General features: G+C 46.9%; 2 protein-coding genes and 1 long non-coding RNA gene across 6 annotated transcripts in view; 2 read left to right on the top strand and 1 right to left on the bottom strand.

Annotated features, from left to right (window-relative positions):
• RBM26 (RNA binding motif protein 26) overlaps positions 1 to 5,691 on the bottom strand; it is a 67,251-nt gene extending 61,560 nt beyond the window's left edge. For all 4 annotated transcript variants that reach the window (XR_008578717.1, XM_054836681.1, XM_054838809.1 and 1 more), the window contains exon 1: positions 5,248 to 5,691. Coding sequence is in view for 3 of the 4 variants with exons in the window: in XM_054836681.1 (XP_054692656.1) it covers positions 5,248 to 5,318 (71 nt within the window). In the remaining variant the exon portion in view is untranslated. The remainder of the gene's footprint in view (positions 1 to 5,247) is intronic.
• LOC129211888 (uncharacterized) lies at positions 5,593 to 17,617 on the top strand. Its single transcript, XR_008579060.1, has 5 exons — positions 5,593 to 5,719; positions 6,037 to 7,227; positions 10,365 to 10,551; positions 13,192 to 13,350; positions 16,977 to 17,617. It is a non-coding gene; the product is annotated as an uncharacterized LOC129211888 (long non-coding RNA).
• Positions 17,618 to 18,321: 704 nt separating this feature from the next.
• LOC129205104 (collagen alpha-1(I) chain-like) lies at positions 18,322 to 21,584 on the top strand. Its single transcript, XM_054822230.1, has 8 exons — positions 18,322 to 18,353; positions 18,444 to 18,593; positions 19,352 to 19,436; positions 19,543 to 19,596; positions 19,739 to 20,509; positions 20,575 to 20,736; positions 20,914 to 21,023; positions 21,143 to 21,584. Exons 1-8 carry the CDS (start codon positions 18,322 to 18,324, stop codon positions 21,351 to 21,353), a joined length of 1,575 nt encoding a protein of 524 aa, XP_054678205.1. The 3' UTR covers positions 21,354 to 21,584.
• The last annotated feature ends 201 nt before the right edge of the window (positions 21,585 to 21,785 follow it).

Here is a 21,785-nt window from a genome sequence, read left to right as displayed (position 1 = left end):
ACACACATTCAATGCAGAAAGCGAAAATCATCATAATATCTGTATGACTTGCAATGCAGCCAAGGGGTTCCATTTCGCTGCTGATGTGCAGTGTAAAAACAAGAAAGGTTTCCTCTAACAGGAATAATTTTCTCCTCTATTTTCTGCTTTCAGCTACACCTTATAATATCAGTATTTTAATTGTATCATAGTATGTTTACACAGAAACTTAGCAGTATCAGTACTCTAAGTTAGCAACCTCCATTTCTCAAATACAGCAGCTCTCCATGAGTGAACAAACTATCAAGTTTCATAACAGATGTAGAAGAGTAACTTCCTAGTGTTAGGAGAGGGACATACCAGTGACGTGTATTCATGCTTTATTTATCTTACTTATAAATAGCTTAATGTAAAGTGTTAACAGAATAAGTGAAATGACAAGAAACACCTATTGCTTTTGAACTTCTTCAGAAGTTTCATGGGAAGCAAGAATGAAATCTCCTGGTGGGCCCCTGAGTGTTATTGGCAGGATGGTGTGCCACTCTTATGTGGAAAGGAACACCAAGTTTTTAATTTTAACTTATTTCTGTTCTTTCAGTATCTTGGCTTATTAGCATATTCCTTACACCACTGTCAAACCTTTTTTATTCACTACCTTTTTTAAGTAACTAAGTGAAGATAACTAACCAGTAACCTATTAACAATTAAGCAAAGATCCAAACAGCCAAAAAACATGATGAGCTTTAACAAAGAAAGGTTGAAAAGCATGACAAACAAAAATTGAACCGTGAAGGCATAACAATACCAGAGTATGCTATTTCCATAAAATATTCCAATGATAAATATGCTCAAAATATTCTTTAAATGATTTGGATTTTGTTCCCCCTGACATAAGTAGTTACAATATTATGATCATTTACAGAAATCTATGCAAAAAATCTTTCCATTTTAATGAGGTATGCCTAAATACTGCATAAACATTGTTTTAGGTATATTTTCATCTTCCTTGCAAGTCTGATTTGGTACATGAACATAAATACAGTGAAGTGGAGAAAATTAGATACGGGAGCCTTAATCAGTTGTAAGTAAAATTCAGTGGGCCAGTGGAAGATTTTAATTAAATTTATTTTACACGAAGTAATTAAAAACAAGAAAATTTTCCACTATAAAGAATTAGGGCAAGGGGGGAGAACATTATGTCTTACAACACAAAATGGTGAGTGCAGCATTAGTACAAAAGGACTGATTTTCTTCCACAGGTAGAGATTCAAACAAATAATAATAAAAAAAACTAATCACACATTCATACTTGGAACTTTGCCAAGCCAGATCCTGATATTCCAGCAAGGATTATATACACAGTTTATACAAGATCTAGAATGAACTTGCAGAAGAGAAACCCATCGCAATAGATAAGGATCAGTGAAGACCACGTTAGTACAGATATTAGTAGTGACAGACATAAGGTTATATTCTAAGTTCAACATTATTTTCAAACACAAGAGCCATGCCATGGCCAAGAAAAAGTGTGTAACACCAGAAATGAAGCACACTGCTGTCTGCAAGCAATTAAGGCAACTGTTGACAAATCCCTTCTTTACAGAGCTGGCTGGAGTTGAACATACAAGATAGTTCTAGTCAAATACAGAGCAGCCACTGCACAAAAAAAAATACTCTTGACACTTTGTTTACACTGGTACTACATTCACATGGATGTATCAGTAATGGTTCTGTGTGCATATTTAGTAATTCTCTGTACACCAAACTGAGCTGCTGAAACAGTTACTTCCTAAACTTCAAAAGCAGCTTCTCTTTGGAGAGCTATATAAAGTTACTAGAGAACTACCACCCCTTAAGCAAAGCTGGACCATGTAAATGCTCCAGCACAGTAGCATTTGCAGTTTCTGCCTCACTGCAACAGGACCCAAACTCAGATAAGGAGTGTTTGTATGGAGGATCACCGAGGCTTTGCCAAAGGCATTAGAGCAGTCCAAAACAAACAAAAAACCCAACAACCCATCACAAATACACAAAAAATTCCCAAACTCAAATCCTCCATCATTCCTCTCCTCCAAACATTCTTGTCTACAAACACTATTTCCCAGAGACACCATGTGAAAGCAATCCAACAACCAAGTGATGTCCAGTCCATACAATTATATAACACACTGGTTTCATTACACTAAAAAGTTAGTATTCTTGCTAATGCTTTAAAATAAAGATAAAATGAAACAACCTTTACGGTTATTGCTATATTCTAGCTCTGCAACATTATGTTTCAGAAGCGCACGTGTTATGGCCTTTGGAACAAGCTATACATCCTGATTAAAAACTGCTAGCTGCTTGGAAACAGGCAACTTGGAAAATAAAGCATGTTGTAACTACTCAGCTCTAGATATCTAGCGCATAAATACAGACCTACAGACATTTATGTATCTTTTAAAATACACTTCTCCCCTTAAAACTACCAAGACAACACCTCCATAATGGTCTAATACAGCAGTGTCTTCCCTAGTCTAGTCAGGAAATTCAGCTGCCTATCTTGCAGCTAAAGGTTTCTGAAAGAGCCATGATATAAAAACAGTTGACACATTTTGTTGTTTCATGAAAAGACAAGTAAAAAATTATTTTCAGGCTACGGTAACACCTCCAGACAACCAGCACTTAGAGGCCTCATTGTACTAGAATTGCGCCACTAGCAGTTTCTTCTTTAGAAGTAACTCCTTTAGAAGTAACTGCACACTAAAATTTTCATACAGCCAGAAGCTATGGCTGTAGGCACACATTTCAGATAGCTGAGATCAGAAGGAGCTCCAAGAGTATTTGACTGCTAGGGAATGACAACACTTCTCCACTAATTCCAACATTTATTGGAATAAGGCAGTTATATAGGACTCTGCGCAAAACTGAATGACAGTTGAATTTAACAGTCCCTGCTGGCTTGTTTCCTCCCAAAGCTAAAAATTCAGAGAACTAAACATCCTCCAGGTCAGCAATTCCCTACCCCACGACATAGTTTTCCAGCAAGAGAACCACATTTGAACTGCTCACACACTACATTTAACAGAAACACATCAGTCCTTTTAGTGCTAAAAAGCAGAAAATTGCACTGATCGCAAAAGCCAAAAATCCCAATTTCACCCTTTAACTTCTGATTATCACTAGCAGCTACCACAGAACAATATTAAAACAGAGAAACACTGAACAACCTGAGTTTGTTAACGGAATAAGAAGTTACTATTACACATCTCGAATGTAGCTTGAGGAGATAGACTGAGGAACCATACTGACCTCCAGCTAAATAGTATCTGGCAAACTTTGGATACTTTTTATGTTGTGAATAGGAAACTTTTATTATTCACCAGTAAAGTCAAACTTCAGCTCCTGATGCATAATACTTAAGAGCGAGCAGAAAAACTGTGTAAATGAATTTTGGATACAGATCTGCAAAATCCAAAGATCCTAATGCATTTACTCGATAAAGGGATTTTGAAGTCAATTGAGAGCCCTCCTGTAAACACCACTAGCAGGCCTCCAGTTTCAAATTTCACAGAATTTAAAAATGCTCCTTGTGAACTGTTTGAAGCTAACATATCAATCTCCAGCTGACGACCAACTGAAAAGTGTCTATGATTTATCATTTCAAAATGCCAACATATATTTTGGAATTGACAAGATTTTCCGAAGTGAAATATTGTCTGTTCCAAGCCTCTTGACCAGCACACTCTAAATACTGATATCAAACTGCTGATTGCCATTAACAGAATATTCGTGCAAGAAAGTATACAGAGACTAACAGGGAGCATTCTACACCAGAGGACTAACTGGATCTATTACCACAGAACACAATGTGCTGTTATTCTAATATTACCTTACTAACATGCTCTGTTATTCTAATACTACCTTACACTCACACAAGAGGAAGATTAATTCACCTTCCCAAACCTACACCATTACAAGAAGATGTTGCACTTTTTTTCCCCAAATAAATAAAATTTCTACCACAATCTTAAGGGTCAAACCCTTTATACAAAGACACTCAGCCTCATGTGCTGCAGGCCTAATTCAAAGTCCACTGAAATTAACTTCAAGACTCACCTATTTCAATGTGGTTTGGAGTAGACTCTATAGAAAAAACCCCACTACAGTCCCCTCTCCAAAACACAAGTGAAGCTCTCCTAAAAATGTCCCAGCATTTTATAATTTATTCAAGTTACTTCAGGATAAGCCATACGAACTATACGTGTACATACATATACGTAACTAATGGCTATGGAAGCCATAAAGTAGCCTTTTTTTTTTTTTCCTTCATTTGACAGCACCAGGGTAAAACCGACAGTGGCCAAATGTCTCAAAAGAAAAGTTAATACCAGAATTAATTTATAAGTTCTCGTTCAATTGACTCAAATCAAGCTCCAGCAATTTAATTCAGACATGTTAAAATGGTGTTTCAGAATGACAAGCAAAGTGCATGCTTTGATCTAAAATGTCTATAGGCACCATAGTTCCAGAAGATGAAACCTTGAAAACCAAGCTCACATCTCAGTTCCACTAAAATATCATTCAGAGAAGGAACACAGGGACTATTTGCAGAAGAGCCCCAATTACTCACATGAATGTTACGCTTAGAGACCAAGCAGGTATTCACAAATAGGCAAATTATTCTCTGAGGCTCCTACTCCCAAGCGCTCTACTGATGCAATTTCGATTCAGGGGGAGGAGGGAAACGAGAGCGTTAAATATTCAAAACAACCGAGAATGACGTACAACGAGTCTATGGAAAACGCTACTAGGAAGATCCCAGGATCATGTAAAAGGTGCCAACGGCACCTAGCTCTCTCAGAGAAGGTCACTGGACAGGGCGGCAGGCCGTGGCTATTAACCTGGCTTCCACGGGGGCTGAGAGCAGGGAACAGCGAGCTGCATACGCAGACACATTATCTCCCGCTTACCCTGGGCTACAAAGGGAAAGACGAATGCGGTCGCTAGGGGGGGAAGCTGCATCCTCCGGAGAAAGACAGTCCTACCTCCCAGCCGAGGACGGCCCCGGAGAGCTGGGGAGCGACGCAGCCCCGCGCAGGGCCCCCACAGGAGGCGGCCAGGGGAAAAGGGCGCTGGGAGGGCATCTCCCGGGATGCACTCACGGGCCTCTCCGGCACAGCGTTTCCCTCCCCTCAGGACCCCCGTCTTTTCCAAGGGAACGTTTATTATTTTTTTTGGGGGGGGAGGTGGGGGGCGGAATAGAGAGGAACGGTCGCGGCTACTCACATGGGCTCCAAGGTTTTGCTGAGCCAGGATTTCAGCGCCTCGAAGTTTTCTATGATCATTTTAACCACCATCCAGAGCGGCCCGGGCCCCCCGCCTACCCGGCAGCAGCAGTAGCAGCAACAACAGCGGCGGGGTCCGCGCCGCCCCGTCGGCCGGGACCCCGGCTCCCGCCGCGCCTCCCCCCACCCGCCGAGGCCGCGACCGCCTCCTGGTTCGGCAGGGGCCGGAGGCCCAGCGCCACGAAGGGGGCGGAACCAACCGAGCGGCGGCTGCTCCCTGCGGGCCCCGCTCTCGCCGCTCCTTGGCCAGGGAGCGCGGTCCGGCCGCTCCGCAGTTCCCCCCCGCCTCAACGGCGGGCGGAGGGCAGCGCGGGCGACGGGCCCAACGAACGGCGAGCCCCGAGCACGGCTCCGAAACGCACCGCCCCCCCTCCCCTCAGCCGCAGAGCCAGACCGAGCTAGCGAGCGAGCATGTAAGATGGCGGCGCCCCGCTGTCGCGAGAATAAGGAGTCTCGCGAGAACGGGCGGCGCGCGGGGGCTGGCGGGAGGCGGGGAGGGCCAAGGCGGGGCGGGAGGTCGCGGGGCTGCTGGTGGCGGCCATTGGCCGCGATCGGTGGCCATCGGCGTGGCCCCGAGGGGGAGCGGTCTATGGCCGTCCTCCCGTGAGGGGACAGCGGTCCCCGGGCCTGCCGGGTAGTCGGGAGAGTGCCGTAATAAGGAAACGCGCCCTGGAGGAGCAGAAAGGGGAGGCATAGTGAGTGCTTCCTCCCTTGTTTTTTTTAAAATCAGGAATAAAAAATTCATCTGAAAACATGGAAGGTGGCAGCGCAATCCTGTGTCTTCCCGATGTCAGCCCTGTATGGGATGGGCCGCTGCTGTGGGCCAGCGGCTGCTGACACTGACCTGCACATGGCGGCTCTCTGGACAGTTCAGGCCCCACAAGGTGAACCTGACAGGAGCTGAGCCCACACGGCTGCTCGGTCACCCCCAGAGGCAACAGCAGTGCAAGCACACAGACTGGCCCCCCTGAAAACCAATGCCACCACATTAACTTTCCATGGGAAGACCCTGCACTGGTGGCGTGTCCACGGTGAATGTACCTCAGTCAGTTTGGCAGGCTTCCGAAAGACCAGCATCTCACCTGAGCTCCTGAGTGAGGTGTTTTGCACGGTTGATGAACAAAGGCGAGTATTTCAAGGAAATTGTTCACTCTGCGTTTCTCGGGGCAGAGTGGATGACTCTTGAGCTGCCTGCCTGGTTTTCTCTAGATAGAGAGGAACTTCAGGTAACTGACTTAGACAGCAACCGTGGTCTTGGCTGACTTGTCAATTTAGGAGCATCCTGAAGTCCTATCTTTGTCATGTGGAGTCGGGATAACAGTAGAGGGAGTCCCAGAGAGCAGGGATGAAGGCAAGAAGATATGTTTGGATATAAGGTGGGATGGATGCCTGCCTGTCTTCCTGACATGGAAACTCCTTCAAGATCCAGCTTCATTCTGCCCGTGGGAACCCACCACAGATCCCTAATACTTACGTCTGTTTGAAACAGCTCAACTTTACTTCACTGCATCTGTATCATAGCAAGGGTCATTGGCAATTATGACCCTTATTTACAATTTTTTCCATGCCACCAAGAAGCACTTGACCTCAGCAAAGAGACTGCCAAGAAATCCAGTATCTGAGACAGCTAAATAAGAGCTGGAGGAGGCTATGGCTGTCTGCACATGATTATTTGTGGCTTGATTATCATCTTTGAAAGTTGGTTGAAAACTGGAGAGTCTAGCAGGCCAACCAAATAAACTGCCAGCTTAGGGGTATTTCAGTGAGGACTTCCCAATTACAAGATACACTTTGGTTTCCTTGCATAGTGGAGAGTGAACAGCATGTCCATTCTGCAGACAGAAGATCACCAGAGCCTCAAATTCTCCAGAGACCGTTCTGCAGACATCTAAAAAAGTCCTTGGCTCACAGTCACCAACTTGTAAGTTAACTCCCCCTGAACATGTAAAAAGGGTCACTAAGCTTGAGATTCTGATGGGTCATTGAAGGGACGGGTACATAGAAATTAGGTGTTCTGATAAGAATCTAAATTTGGTTTTGGATCTTGCCCTTAATCCTTTGCAAAAGCCAATGTCTAGTGGAAGTAATTCAGGCAAGCACTGTGTCAGTCCACTCTCATCTTTGTAACCACCTTTGATCCTTGAATATACAACAGGCAGCAAGAAAACACAGCCTCTAAGGCTTCCCCACATAAAATGTATGGATATAATCATGGTAGCGACTTCTCTGTTTGACATTTCATTTTCTACACTACTTTCCAGCCATTCAGAAGCACAGTGCTGTAAGTAAATGAAATTTGTGATCAGCAAAAGTTTTTCAGAAATATATTTTATGTACTGGGTAAGCCTTGTCTGCGTACGTGTCATAGTTTAACCCCAGCTGGCAACTAAGCAGCACACAGCTATTTGCTTACTCCCCCATGGGGGGATGAGGGAGAGAATCGGAAAAGTAAAAGTGAGAAAACTCGTGGGTTGAGATAAAGACAGTTCAATAGTTAAAACAAAAGTTGCCATGCACAAGCAAAGCAAAACAAGGAATTCATTCTCCGCTTCTCATGGGCAGGCAGGTGTTCAGCCATCTCCAGGAAAGCAGGGCTTAATCACGCGTAACACTATGAATATCCCTTTGGTCAGTTGGGGTCAGCTGTCCCGGCTGTGTCCCCTGCCAACTCCTTGTGCACCCCCAGCCTGCTCACTGGTGGGGTGGTGTGAGAAGCAGAAAAGGCCTTGGCTTTGTGTAAGCACTGCTCAGCAGGAACTAAAACATCCCTGTGTTATCAACACTGTTTTCCGCACAAATCCAAAACACAGCCCCATACGAACTGCTATGAAGAAAACTAACTCCATCCCAGCCAAAACCAGCACAATGTGGTAATTTTTCAACAGTACTGTGTTGACAGAAGTATGCTACTATCACCCTTCTGTGGTGATATTCAGAGTAACTAAAATAAATACATACATACATGCAGACATACATACATACATACAAGCTGCTGACATTCCCAGTTCTAGGGTTTGCGGACTTGAAATCTTAAGGCCTTATAAAGATTTAGATCCCATGTCTTCGTAAGTGACTGCAGTATTCTGTAGCATCTTTGAGGCAATTTTCATTTCACGGCAGGGATTAGAGGAGTATGAAGTAAAACTATTTATTAGATCTGAGGAAACAATTTCCTCTGAAATATAAAATGGCTTCTATACATAAGGTGGTTTCTATTTAAAACACAACATCTTTAGGTTCTTAATAACAATTTTAAAAACACAAAAGAAGGAATAGTCTTTACTTAAAGCAGACTTTAGTCACACGTGAAATCAGTAGTTTAACTGAAAAAAATCCTGAAGATCGTTTCATTTAATGCAACATAATAGAGAATCTGTGCAAAGGGTCAAAGTAATAATTAACTTCTACAATGTCATATTTCCATGAGACAAATAAGTTTCTATTTCTTCTATTCAACATAAAATTAATACACTGTCCAAGGGAAAATAAAACACACCCTAAATTTCATCCCTACCTGTAGAATTAAAGTCCTGAAGAAGATACCAAGGAAGATGAATCTTTTAAAAGATTGGAAAGCAGCAAAAGAGGAATTAAACACACTCTCCTTAGATTTCAACAATTTCACACCTTCATTTAAAAAATCAGTTCCTGTTGCTAAGTGATAGTGATACTCTCTATTATGTATATGATCTATGGATACCAAACACTTAATAGTAAGTAAATAATAGAAATCTCAAAAATTTGAAAATAGACATACATATTATCAGGATTAATATGAAAACTATATTTTAACATCAGTAATCTTAAAATATAAATAAATTTTTATGTTAATAAAGTAATATAAATCTAATTCCCTTATTTATTCGTGCATCAGAATTACAGATTCCTAACAGCCCTTTTGGCTTATAAAAACTTAAAGTTCTTCAGAGTAGTATAGATGTTTTCATATATAACAACTCCGGAAGTTCATAGGTTTGGTGTGTGCTTAGTTTGCGGTAGTCTTATCTAACTCAATTTAGTGACCTTTGATGTCTAAAAATAATGGGTTGTATTTATTCACATTTTTATTGTTTCACCTACTGACGTGAGAGCTGTTGCCAGCCAAGACAGAGATATCAATCCTTCCTGCCATTTCTGAGATTTTATTTCTGCTGACTGCTCTCCAAAGCCATTGGACTTGTGCTCATAAACAATCTTAGTCAATGTATAAAGCTGCAATTTTTAAGTGTTAAAGATTTTTCCCTGAAAGCTGACATTTTCTTAAATATCCATAAATCTCTTTTTAACTCAGATTTGTCCCTTTATTTTTTTAATACAAAAAGTAGTTGTAGAAGATAATTACTTTTAGGCACATTTATCTTTTTGCAAAACCTATCCTACCTCAGCAGTCAGTGTTCATGTCATACAGAAAAAAGGTTAATTATTATTCTTTTGTATTTGTTTGTGTGGGAGCTTTTTTGGTTTTTTTGTTTGTTTGTTTTAAGTGAGTTTAATTTTTTTGAAGCTACCAGACTAGTCTATGGCATTATGAAGTTCTTCAATCTATCCTCCTAATGTTTCATCTTTTTATTTAGGAAAATGGCATTGCATTTGCAATTGGATTTAAACATTCATCTCTGATCGTAGGTTTTCTACTAGTGTTAAATGTGATTCTGGTTTTGCCTAGCGGATGTAATCCACCAGTTCCAGACTTGGGGCCCCTAGCATCTTCCAGAAACAGCGTTTAAGCATTGCAGGCCTCAGATGTATCTGAGCAGATGATCTGGAGATCACAGGTTCTATGTCCTTGCAGTGTACCATGGCTCCTAGCATCAGAACAAGGGCTAAAACAGCAGGGCTGATGAAACTGGATGGCATCAGGATGACTTGATGGAACAAAAACATTTTTGTATGTTGTTCAGATTTTTAGTTTGTACTTTCATTTAGTTTTGGTGTTTGCTGTTAGTTGCTATTTAGATATATATAGATGAATATCTGTACAGCTGTAGATGTACTGCCTTTACTCTGTGTAGAAGGGGTGAAATGATATTCCTCCTGATACTCTTATCTACTCTACAGTGAGTTTTATCTTAGGAAGCATCAATATGAGCTTTGAGGATAATGTCACGGAATGGATCCAGACCTGAAGACTTGCCCTTCTGCCCTTCACAAACAGCAAATATCTGTCAATTCTGAGCGTCTGAAGGCTGAGGCACTTCTGCCTTTCCCCATAAATACACCTACTAGTGCTTCAACAGAGCAGCAGGTCAGCTTCGTATTACTCTTAACTTAACCGTGCCTCAAAAAGATCAATGTTTATTTGAATGTTTAGTCCTTTGCTTTTTTACTGTTGACTCCTACATAGTGAATTCAAACTGAGCCATTGCCACTTAAAAACTGGGGCCTGTAAAAGCTCTTGGAGCAGATGGTCTTTAAGATCTTGAAACCACAAAAATGTAATCACGAAATATGCTGTGGACATTAGACGACTTTCTGTGACCATGGTCTTTCTATGCAACAGACCTAAGCAATGGGATTGTGTATCTCTTCTGCTTCTGTTGCTGCAGGAAGAAGGTAGGTGATATAGCTGGAGAATAGCGCTCTAGGCGGCCCTGCTTGAGCAGGAGGGTTGGACCAGATGGCTTCCAGAGGTCCCTTCTGACCTCAACCATCCCATGATTCTGTGAAAAGCTTTTGGCAGAGTGTCCCAAAGCCACAGGTGTTTGAACTATTTGTAGCTGGTGCATGTAGCATTTACCCTGAGATTGCAAGTCACAGAATTGAGCGTTGCATTTTTGAACTGACATAACAGCTGTTTAACAGGTTTTCTTGAAAGCCAAGGTCAGAACAAGTTGTTAGAGTCAAAAGTCAAATCTACAAACTCTGTGGTTTTTATTATTGTTTAAATATAAAGATGTTACCAGTAGTGGATATTTAACAACATACATCACACTTCTGAAGTCACACTATGCTGTCTATATTGCGTATCGCTAAATGGCCTTGTAGTTTAAAATATAAAATGGGTCAGTTTTGTAATACAAGATGTTCGTGTTGTGGAACCTCATTAGCTTGTACTAACGTGGCACAGCTTGTTGTGTATGTGCTCATTAGCTTGTATTAACTCTACTTTGCTAATGGCAGCAAAATTAAGCTTAGCCCCTGCTTGTGCCTATGGAAAGGATGACTAGAGAAGGGCCTAGGGTGTAATTATACCTCCTTCCCAAAATGCAGTGGAGCAAGAAAAGACACAGCTCATAACTCTGCCCCTATGACACCAACCAGAAGAGCTTCATCTTCCAGAAATCTTCTTAGTGCAGTCAGCGAGTACCAACTGTGTCATTCTGGTCTGTGTGAGCAAATGATTATGGGGCAGAGCCACACCTAGATTTGTGCCTGCACGTGGGGTAAGCAGCCACCCACATTCCCCAGTTCCCTTGGGCAAACTGCTGTGACAGAGGCTGCCACAACACCCCCGTGGCCCCAAGGCCTCCACGAACCTGGCTGAGGCTGGAGGTAGCTGTGACACTGATGATGGCGCTGCAGTCTCAGCTGTCGTTGTCATAAAGCACATGCTCTGCGTGGGGGATTTACTGCTAGGGAAGAGAGGCTGGCTTCCGAGTAATTAAGTAGGTCCATCCCAAATGTGATTTCCAAACTTCTGTCTACTACATATCTTATACACCAGCTAATGCTCTGCCCCATTTTTGGCCATAAGCCTACAGTTTTGGGCCACATTGCACAGCACTTGCACTGTTGACTCCTGGAGTGGCAGATTTTGAGTTGGCACTGTCTAGTGTCTTTTGCTATGCAAATCCTATGCAGAAATAGAAGACACAGTATCCTTTCCATTTCAGATGTCAGTTGTACACAAACCATAGGAGGAATTTGCCCCTCCTGCTACCCCTTATGCCCAGCCCACCTTCCCATTAAATTGAACAAGCGTAGAGATAAATTATTTTTCTGAGCCGGCATTTTTGCAGGATGCACCACGCTGGACGTAAGGCATTCCTGACTCACAGTATGAACCTCCTTTGCCTCTGAGATGGCTCAGCTATCTAAGATCAGAATCGAACTTGTAGTAAATGAAAAGAATAATCACAAGTGGCAGAATGTACTTTATCCATTTATCTTGAAACCACTAATTTAGTTTTAATTGCAAATAAATAATCTCTTCACTTAAAACTGAATGCCAGCCATCATTAAAGACTGCTCTGACAAGCCACGTGACTAACCCAGCAAGGGTGGCTTTGCACTACAGATGTAAAAGCTCCATGTTGACCGTATTAGAAACACTGTCAAAGAATTTTAAAGGATACCTTCTGTCATATTTGAGGCGAAAGTTGTATTGTTCACACTATCTTTTCTTGTTCACAGAAGACTACTGTGTACAGAACCATGTATGGTGGAGCCCCGAAATTTTGGTTGTATTAAGTTCTTCCTACAGAAATATACAAATAAATTGCTGCTGAGAGGATAAGACTACCTATTTTTTAACTACCTGTTACTGTTTGTTTTGGGGGAGTTATTTGGTATACAATTAGACAATTTCAAAGGATCTAACTTTAGCATTAAAAAGATTATTTAAATCTTCTTCGTGAGCGATTTATTAGATAAACTATTAAAGTTTTTATATTGCCCACCACAGAGATCAAGATTTCTATAACTGATTGGATTATTAAAAGTTACTGCAGCATTATGAATATTGAAAAAGTGGTGGTGTCCATTGTGCAAGGCATTTTTATATTTTTCAACTGTCAGATCTTGGAAAAAACTTTCAGGAAGTTTGGAAATAAAATATATTTTTTTAACCATTTTAATTTCCATTTGAAGCAACTTTTAGTTTTTCTCTTTAAGGAAGCTGAAACAATACGGTGCTTTACGTATTTGTTCTCTCTGTTGTGCGCAGGCCTCAGCCCTGGTGTCAGCATGGTTTGGATTTGCTTAGATCAATGCTGCTGCAGAGCCAGAAGAGGGAGCACAGACATTGTTTTTTTTCTTGGTCGTGCTGTAGACGCAACTTGGATTATTTCGCAGAGGAAAATCATTAAATCTATTTTTAGAGGAGGTATTGTAGAATACTTTTTTCCTTCTGTTTTTTTAAAGATTTTTTAATAAGATTTAATTAAGGGAAAATTAAGAACTGGATATTTTCATCAATTCTTATCAAGCAAAAAAAATAATCTGTTTGTAATTTTATGAATGGCTGGTATAGTATTTTAAAATTTTAAACACCTTTTACAGAGTATTTTTACAGTTTCTTCTGCAGCCACTGAAGAAGGTGAAACTTATCAGAATCCAAATACAGTAGAAAAGCTTGATTCACTTCAGTCTAATATTAGAAAGTGTCTTTAAGCATGTTATTCTATTTGTATTCTAACTTCAGATCATATATTTACTCAGTAATTTTCAGATATATTTGTATTAAAAACATTATTTTAAAGACACAAAGGATACATAAATTCTCTCCAACTTTTTAATAGTCAGTTAGAACTTTTCATATCTCACGTCTATCATAATTTCTACTATTTCTCAGTTGTTACAATTTCTCATACCACTTACGTGTTCCTGACTTTGTAGAGAAAGTCATCAGAAAGTGCTTTATTGCACCCTGGTAATAATTTCTACTACTCAATCAGTTGATATAGGAGAGTCACACAGCTTTCCTGTAGCAGGACTTCTGTGAAGCTTTTTTAAGAATTCCCTGAATAAAACTAAAATGTATAATCTGTGTGATGGCTTTGTGGTACTGAAAAAAGATTCACTCTTCCACCTTTGGTTTTGCCTAAGCTGGCTTCTGTGTGGGATTTGTGAGAGCAGGACCAAAGATCATCTATGGATCACTCTTTCCAAAAGTGGACATTTGCAAGGGATATGGGGCATTATGGTCTTGTCTTGTCCTCTTGGATAAGCATAGTTAAATACTGCACTTACTCTTCCAACCTTAATCCTTTTGCTACTCCCTGTGAGATAAATTACAGCCCAAGTAAATGAATGGAAGCTTAACCAGCGAGTTTTGGCCTCACAGAAGTGTAAGCAGATTTTGCGATAGATTTAAATGGAACTAGCTTTTTTTCTTATTTTCTTTCATGCCAACATCTGTTTTTTGAATGATACTACACATGTTCCTTCAAATTTCTTCCTAAAGTCAGTGTTCTTGGCAGAGCTGCTTGTGGGTGGTCAGATTGTTAATGATGTTTATTTGTATTTGAAATTAATCTTATAGATCCCATTGACTAGGTTTGAACTTCAAGGTCGCAAAGACATTAACTCAGGAAAACTCCACAAATAGAATTATTTTGTTTGGCATCAAAATAAGATAGGAAGAATATTACTGATACTGTATTCTGGATATGCTACTGAATGTATTATATTTTAAGCACATATTACTGTGCTGACACTGCAGAACGGTCACAGTCACAAATCCAAAAGTTTATACCTTAGCATAGTTCTGCTGAAGCCAATGGAAGAACTGCAGCCCACAGTCTTTTCATTTGGCATATTCATCCCTAGGATAGCCCCACTGCTATAGTGATTGAATTTGGTTGAAAATTCCCAAATTTTAAAATTAAACTATTACCAAAAAAGAAGAAACAGAGAAGAAGGAGGGAAGAAAGGAAGAAAGGAAGGAAGGAAGAAAGGAAGGAAGGAAGGAAGGAAGGAAGGAAGGAAACCAAACAGAAATAAAGCACATAGAACCCCACAGTAGGGGAAAGGATTTGTAAATGCCTGTTAAGAATTGTAAAGGTGAAGGTATGCCCTGTAACCAAAGAACGTTTACATTAGCCACTGTGTATATGGAGAATAATATGTTAAATCTCAAAAAGATGGAGGGTTTTCAGGTGGGCAGAAGTGAGCATTTTGAGACTCCTGTACTCACAATACAGTCCTTTGGTAGAAGACCCCCACCAATAGTGGTACCCATTTGAGAAGTACTGGATACTTTGCTGAGCTCCCAGGCAGTAATTCTCCTGTAATTTGTCATTGTAGAGAAAACATACGAGAGAGAAAGCCACAATCTTTATTCAAAACATAACAGATCATGGCAGTGCATATTCTGGCAGCCAGCACAGAAGTCATTGTCATCAAAGACGCGATAGAGACATAACATCCTAGGAGCACAATGGGTTGCCACAGACCAAACCCTGGTTCTTCCCTCTTTGCACAGCACTAGCCAATGCCATAGACTTAGGACACCAACTCCAGCAGTCTGTCGTTATCTGTAGACTAACGGATCCTATTCCAGAGTTCATTTTTCTCTACAGATTGTCAGTAGCCCAGGTCTAGGCAGCATGGAATCTCACAGTGATGGCCATGACTAACAATCCAGCTTCTTATATACAAAGGGTTGCAGTGAATGGAACTGTATCTGGCTGGTGGCCAGTCACCAGCGGTGTTCCTCAGAGCTCAATACTAGGGCCAGTTCCATCCAATATTTTTATCAATGATCTGGACACAGGAGTTGAATGCACCCCTACTAAGTTTGCTGATGATACTAAACTGGGAGATGCTGTTAACTCTCTCAAAGAACGAGAGGCCTTGCAGAGGGATCTGGATAGATTGGAGCATTGGGCAAACATCAATGGCATGAAATTTAACAAGTCCAGATGCCGGCTTCTGCACCTGGGATGCAGTACTACTGGACACAAGTATAAATTGGGGGAGAGGTGGCTGGAGAGCAGCCCTGCAGAAAGGGATCTGGGGGTGGTGGTCAACAGCAGCTCAATGTGAGCCATCGGTGTGCCCTGGCAGCCAAGACAGAAAACCGCATCCTGGGGTGCATCAAACACAACATCAGCTGGTCAAAACAGAGGATTATCCCACTGTACTCAGTGTTGGTGTGGCCTCACATGGAGTACTGTGTGCAGTTCTGGGCCTCACAATTTAAGAAGGATGTGAAGGTCCTTGAATGCGCCCAGAGGAGGGCAACAAAGCTGGTGACAGGGCTGAAGGCATGTCCTGTGAGGAGCGGCTGAGGACTCTGGGTTTGTCTAGTTTGGAGAAAAGGAGGCTGAGGGGCGACCTCATTGCTCTCTGCAGCTTCCTGAGGAGGGGATGTGGCGAGGGAGGTGCTGAGCTCTTCTCCCTGGGATCTGGTGATACGATGGCTGGCAATCGTCCAAAGCTGCATCAGGGGAGGTTCAGATTGACATCAGGAACCATTTCTTTACCAAGAGGGTAGACGAGCACTGGAGCAGTCTTTGTAGAGGGGTGGTTGATGCTCCAAGCCTGTCAAGTGTTTAAGAGACGTTTGGACAGTGCCCTTAATACCATGCTTTAGCTTTTGGTCATCCCTGAATTGGTCAGGCAGTTGGACTAGGTCATCACTGTAGGTCCCTTCCAAATGAAATAGTCTATTCTATCCCAGAAATTACAGATTTTCAACCCAGAGAACAATATAAAATATTAGTAAATTGAACCAATGCTACAATTTTAGGTGATGGGCAGACGAAAGTATCCTTCCTTCACTAATTTCTACTTAGTACTCTCCATACCATCTCCTCCTGACAAATCATAAAAAAGCTGCATTTCACCAGCACTATGTTTACGGATTGGCAGTTAGAGGTTTTGAGGGTACTTAGCTAAGGTATTCATGGGGATGGAGCTCAGGCCTAGGTTCTTCTAGTACAATAAATTGCTCAGACATTAACTTTGCTTTTTCCATTTTCTGTTTATGCTTTGTTCCTTCTGAAGTGGAGATGATCGCACTGACTACAGGCAGGTCAGCCACTGCACTTCTGGCAGAAAAAAGCACAAGAGCGACATGAGCTAAGGCTGTCCCCTCTACTAGAGCAACAATTTGTGAGGAACGCATCCTAGCTGTCCTCTGGAAAGGCTTCAAAATGAACTGCCAGGCAGCACGAGAAACCATTTTCTCAAGGCAGCTTTAATTGCTGTTAAATAGCGCTTCTCTGTCTCAGGTCACTGTAAGCAGCGATGTCACGGGGAGCTCCTCAAGCCGCAGAACCCATCGGTCGCTGCTGTGGCTGGAGGCAGGACAAATGTCAGCACACGTGTTGGCTTGTGAAGCTCTTAAGAGGGCAAAGAGCAGCCCTTCCCACCTCAGCCGGAAGGTCTCCTGAGAAGCTGGAAATACCTCTGGCTGCTCTTTGGCGCGTGCTTTGGTTTCTCTGCAGTGTCAAGACAGCAGCAGAACTTCCAAAAGTCCAAAGTCACTTGGACAGGCAGCCACTACCCCAAAAAGTACCTGGTGTGCAAAGAACGGAGCTTGACTCTCACTGGTGTCCTATACAAGAGGGCTCGTCGGCTTTTGCACTCTCAGCAGCCACCCTTGATCACTTGCAAAAGCTGTGGTCATACTCAAACAATGCTTTCTCCTACGTATACCCACATCAAATTACTGTGGGAGCGCTCCTCGATCTCCCTTTTCAGCCACCCAGTACGTCCTTTTACCCAGACATTATGTGAAGAATAAAGTTAGTGAGACAAATGAGGAGTTAAGGAAGAAAGGCAAAAATGGAGTTCTGTGGAAACCTACTCATGACCAAAGCAGCTTGGCAAAGGTGTTGGAAAGCAGCGTGGCAGAAAAGGCCCTGGGGGTCCTGGTGGACACCAAGTCCACCAGGAGACAGCAAGGTGCTCTTGCCCAAAGGCGACCACGAGCGGTGCCCTGGGCTGCGCTGGGCAAAGCATGGCCAGCAGCTGGAGGGAGGTGACCCTTCCCCTCTGCTCAGCGCCGGTGAGGCCAAGCCTGCAGCGCTGTGCCCAGCTCTGGGCTCCCCGGTACGAGAGACATGGACGTCCTGGGGAGAGCCCCCCAGGGCCCCTCCCCCACCCAACAACCCCCAGTGCGACCGTTGGGGTCATAATGCCAAGCTGTGTTGTCCCAACGCTGGCCCGGCAACGGACCCAGTGCCTGCAGGGACGGTGCACGGAGCGGCACTGGTGACAGCGAAGCTCTTGCCCGACAGCACCGATTGGCACAGTGACCCCCTTGGTGTCCTCGCTCGGGCCAGCTGGGCACTGCCCTGAGCCCCACCAGCGTGTCCCAGGCGAGACCTCTCCTGGCCTCGGCGGGATGGGCCAGGTGAACTGCTGCCGCGGCCCCAGGTAGGTTCCCCCCGCGGCTCGGGGACACGCCGGCACAGCCGGGCCCCGCAGCAGCCGCCTTTCTCATGCCCGACGCCGTCTGCTCTGCAGGGACGACCCTGACCCCGTGCAGCAGTGCACGCCTGTCCCAGCATCACCCCAGCCGCTGCTCCGCCAGCGCGTGCGGCTGAGCCAGGGCCGTGCGACGAGGAAGAGGGACCTCCTCCTCTTCGGCGACGCCTTGGTCATCGCCAAGCCCAAGTAAGACTCGCAGACCCCGGCTGCCTTGCTTCCCAAGCCCTGGCCCTGGCCCCAGGGCAGGGACACCCAAGCAGCAGCCCCAGGCCCCCGGCGCCCTGCTGCCGCCGCACGCACCCATGGCCATGCCCGTGGCAGGCGGACGCTGGAGGGGAGCCACCGGGCTGGGCCACCTCCAGGTCACTCCCTGCCGCTCCTCTCTCTCTGCAGACGGGGCAGCGCCCCGCGCCCGCAGCTCTGCCTGGCCCTGGGCCAGCTGCAGGTGCTGAGCAGCAGGAAGGGGGCAGCCGGGGATGCCGCCCAGGAGGAGGAGGAGGGCCGGCACACCAACTCCCTCGTCCTCGTCTGGCCCTGCGGCTTCTGCACCGTCACTTTCCCGTGAGTCTGGCTGCCACGTCCCGCGCCAGGGCTGGGCAGCGCCTCTGTCCTGCCCCACGGGCCTTCGTCCTGCCTCTGCAGCTGTCCCCACGGGGCAGGGCTGTGCCGGCGCCCGCCTCTGCCCGCAGCCTGGGCAGCAGCGGGCACTCAGGCTGTTTCTCCTCTCTCTCTTGCCGCAGCTCCCGGGCGCTGAAGGAGCTCTGGCTCAGCGCACTCCTTGGGTAAGCCCAAGCCTGGGGGTCCGTGCTCACACCAGGGAGGGTGGAGGGATGCTCAAGGCATAGTAGCCCGACCATGCGCACGGAAATCCCCCTCCGGAGCTGGGGAGAGGTAGCTGGGGTCTCTCTCACAGGGCTCTTTCTCTGCCCCTTCCACTGGCACAGGCCACCAGAAGGAGTGGAAGGAGCCCGGGTGACCCAGCTGCCCTCCATCAAGCTCCTGCTGCAGGAGCTGAGCGGCCACAATGCCGTGAGTGTCCCTCCTGCCTCCGCTCTGCCCAGCCCCGAGGCTGCTCCAGCCCAGCATCAGGTGCATGGCTGCTGCTCACCTTCTGCTCTCTTTTCCCCTTGCCCAGGCCACGACGCTGCACGCCAGCAGCCTGCAGAGGCTGGTCCAGGGCCAGGCACAGGTGCGGATCGCGCGGATCGCACGGCTCGGGGTGCCAGCTCGGCCGTCCCCACCTCTCACGCAGGGCCAGGGGCCGAGGCAGCTCGCCGGGGAGGCCCTTTCTGCTGCGGGGCCGCTCGCTGAGCGCAGCGCCTTTCTTGCAGGCTGGTGCAGAGCAGCGGCCACCTCCCGTCCCCTCCGGCGGCAGCAGCGAACGTGGCCTTGGCCCCTCGGCTGGTGAGTGCGGATGCAGAAGACGGGGGCAGGACGGCCCTTCTCCCCTCCTCTGCCCGGCGGCCACTCCTGCTGCACTGGCGCTGCTGCTGCCCTTCCCGCAGGGCACGGCCGTCCCCATCGCTCTGCGGCGGGACAGAGCTGAGCCCCGGGGCCCCTCGCTCCCAAACGGCGCCCCTCTGCCTCTGCCTCTGCCTCTGCCTCTGCCTTGCTTTCAGCGGCGGGGGGACAGCGCCCAGAGGCCCCGGGAGCGCTCGCCCGGCGCTTCTCCTCCTCCACGGCTCTTTGCTCTCTTGTCCTTGGCAGCAGGCGGGACCCGCAGGAGGAGGAGGGGGCTGCCCTGGCCCTTCGCACGGCGGCGAGGCAGCTCGGCCGCTGCAGAGGCAGCCGGGCAGTCGGGCTCTGGCGGCAGGGGGGCTCTCTTCGGCCAGCCCCTGGCAGCTCTCTGCAGCCAGGACGGCACGCTGCCCCAGCCCATCCAGGTAAGCAAGCCTGGCCAGGGGGTGCCCATCCCGCTGGCTCCTGCGGACAGGCGCTGTCCCCGGCAGAGGAAGCCCGGCTGGGGCTCGGGGACAAAGCCGGCTCCTCCCCGCGGGGGTCCCCCACCTCCAGCCACCCCTCTGTCCCGCCCCGGGGAAAGCAGAGCCGGCCACACTGGCTCCTGCCCCGGAGGGAGGGAGGGAGGGAGGGAGAGAGGGAGGGTGGGTCACCTGGCCCAGGGCCTGTCTCCAGCCCGGCCACTGTCCTCCTCTGTCCCCTCCCGCAGGACCTGCTGGCTCTCCTGGCCGAGCACGGGCCATCCACGGAGGGGATCTTCCGGCTGGCGGTCAAGGAGCACGTCTCCCGGGAGCTGAGGGAGGCCCTCGACAGCGGCGCAGAGGTCCACCTCGAAAGCCAGCCTGCGCACGTGCTGGCCGTCCTCCTGAAGGTGAACCCTGCTGACCTGGAGCCCAGCAGCTCCCGGCTCTGGGGATGCTGCTGATGGGCACCTGCGAGAGCAGGAGCCAAAAGCCAGCCGCCTGCTCGGGAGCCCGAGTGCCGGGGATGCTGCCTGTGCTCGCGGCGGCAGCGCTCCAAGCCTCACCCGGAGCCCTTGGCGTTGCAGGACTTCCTGCGGAAGATCCCCTCTAAGCTCCTCGGGGCAGAGCTGTACGAGGAGTGGATGAGCGCCCTGCAGAAGACCAGCAGGCAGGAGAAGCTGGCAGCACTCAGGGAGTAAGTGGAGACCAGGCGTGGCCAGGGAGCCTTCCCTGGGCTGGGCTTGGGTGAGATCAGCCCTGGAGAGCGGTGATGACAAGGTCTGCTTTCTTCACGTTGCCTTCCTGCTGCCTCAGGGTGGCCGGCAAGTTGCCCCAGGCCAACCTCCTGCTCCTCAAGAGCTTGCTGTCCCTGCTGCAAAGGATCAGCAGAAACGCGGCCAGCAGCAGGATGACTGCCGGCAACCTGGCCATCTGCGTGGGGCCGAACCTGCTCAGCCCACCCGAGGAGCAGACGCTGCCCCTGGACGCCCTGGTGCAGGTGACGGGGCAGGTACGCCGTGTTTAGCAGCTGGCGCCAGCCTTGCGGGCCCAGCCCAGCTTTGGTGTTCAGAGGTGCCTGGCTGCCTCCTCTCTTCCGCAAACGCTGGTGGGGGAGCTGCTGGGAAGAGCATCCCCACAGCTGCAGCTTTCTGCGCAGAAGCGAGGGTCGGGATCAGGAAAGGCTCCTGTTTGACCCCTTTTCAGCCACCCAGGTGCAAACCACTGGTTTGCTGTGTGCAGGTGACAGGGCTGGTGGAGTTCCTCATTGAGCACCACGGGGACCTCTTTGGGGAGGAGGTGGCCGGGCTTGCCGGCACATCGGCCGAGGAGTCGCCGGCACCAGGGCCGGAAGCAGAGACAGCAGAGGTACGTCAGGGCCACAGGCAACGTGACAACAAAAGCCTCCCCCCTCAGAAGGTGGGACTGCCGCCGCTGCTGCAGGGACAAGCAAGGTCAT

The sequence above is a fragment of the Grus americana genome, chromosome 1 (genome assembly GCF_028858705.1).
Source record: "Grus americana isolate bGruAme1 chromosome 1, bGruAme1.mat, whole genome shotgun sequence".
In the NCBI taxonomy this organism is placed as follows: domain Eukaryota; kingdom Metazoa; phylum Chordata; class Aves; order Gruiformes; family Gruidae; genus Grus; species Grus americana.
The sequence above is the reverse complement of the archived record's forward strand: the minus strand, read 5'-3'. Positions and strand labels throughout refer to the sequence as shown.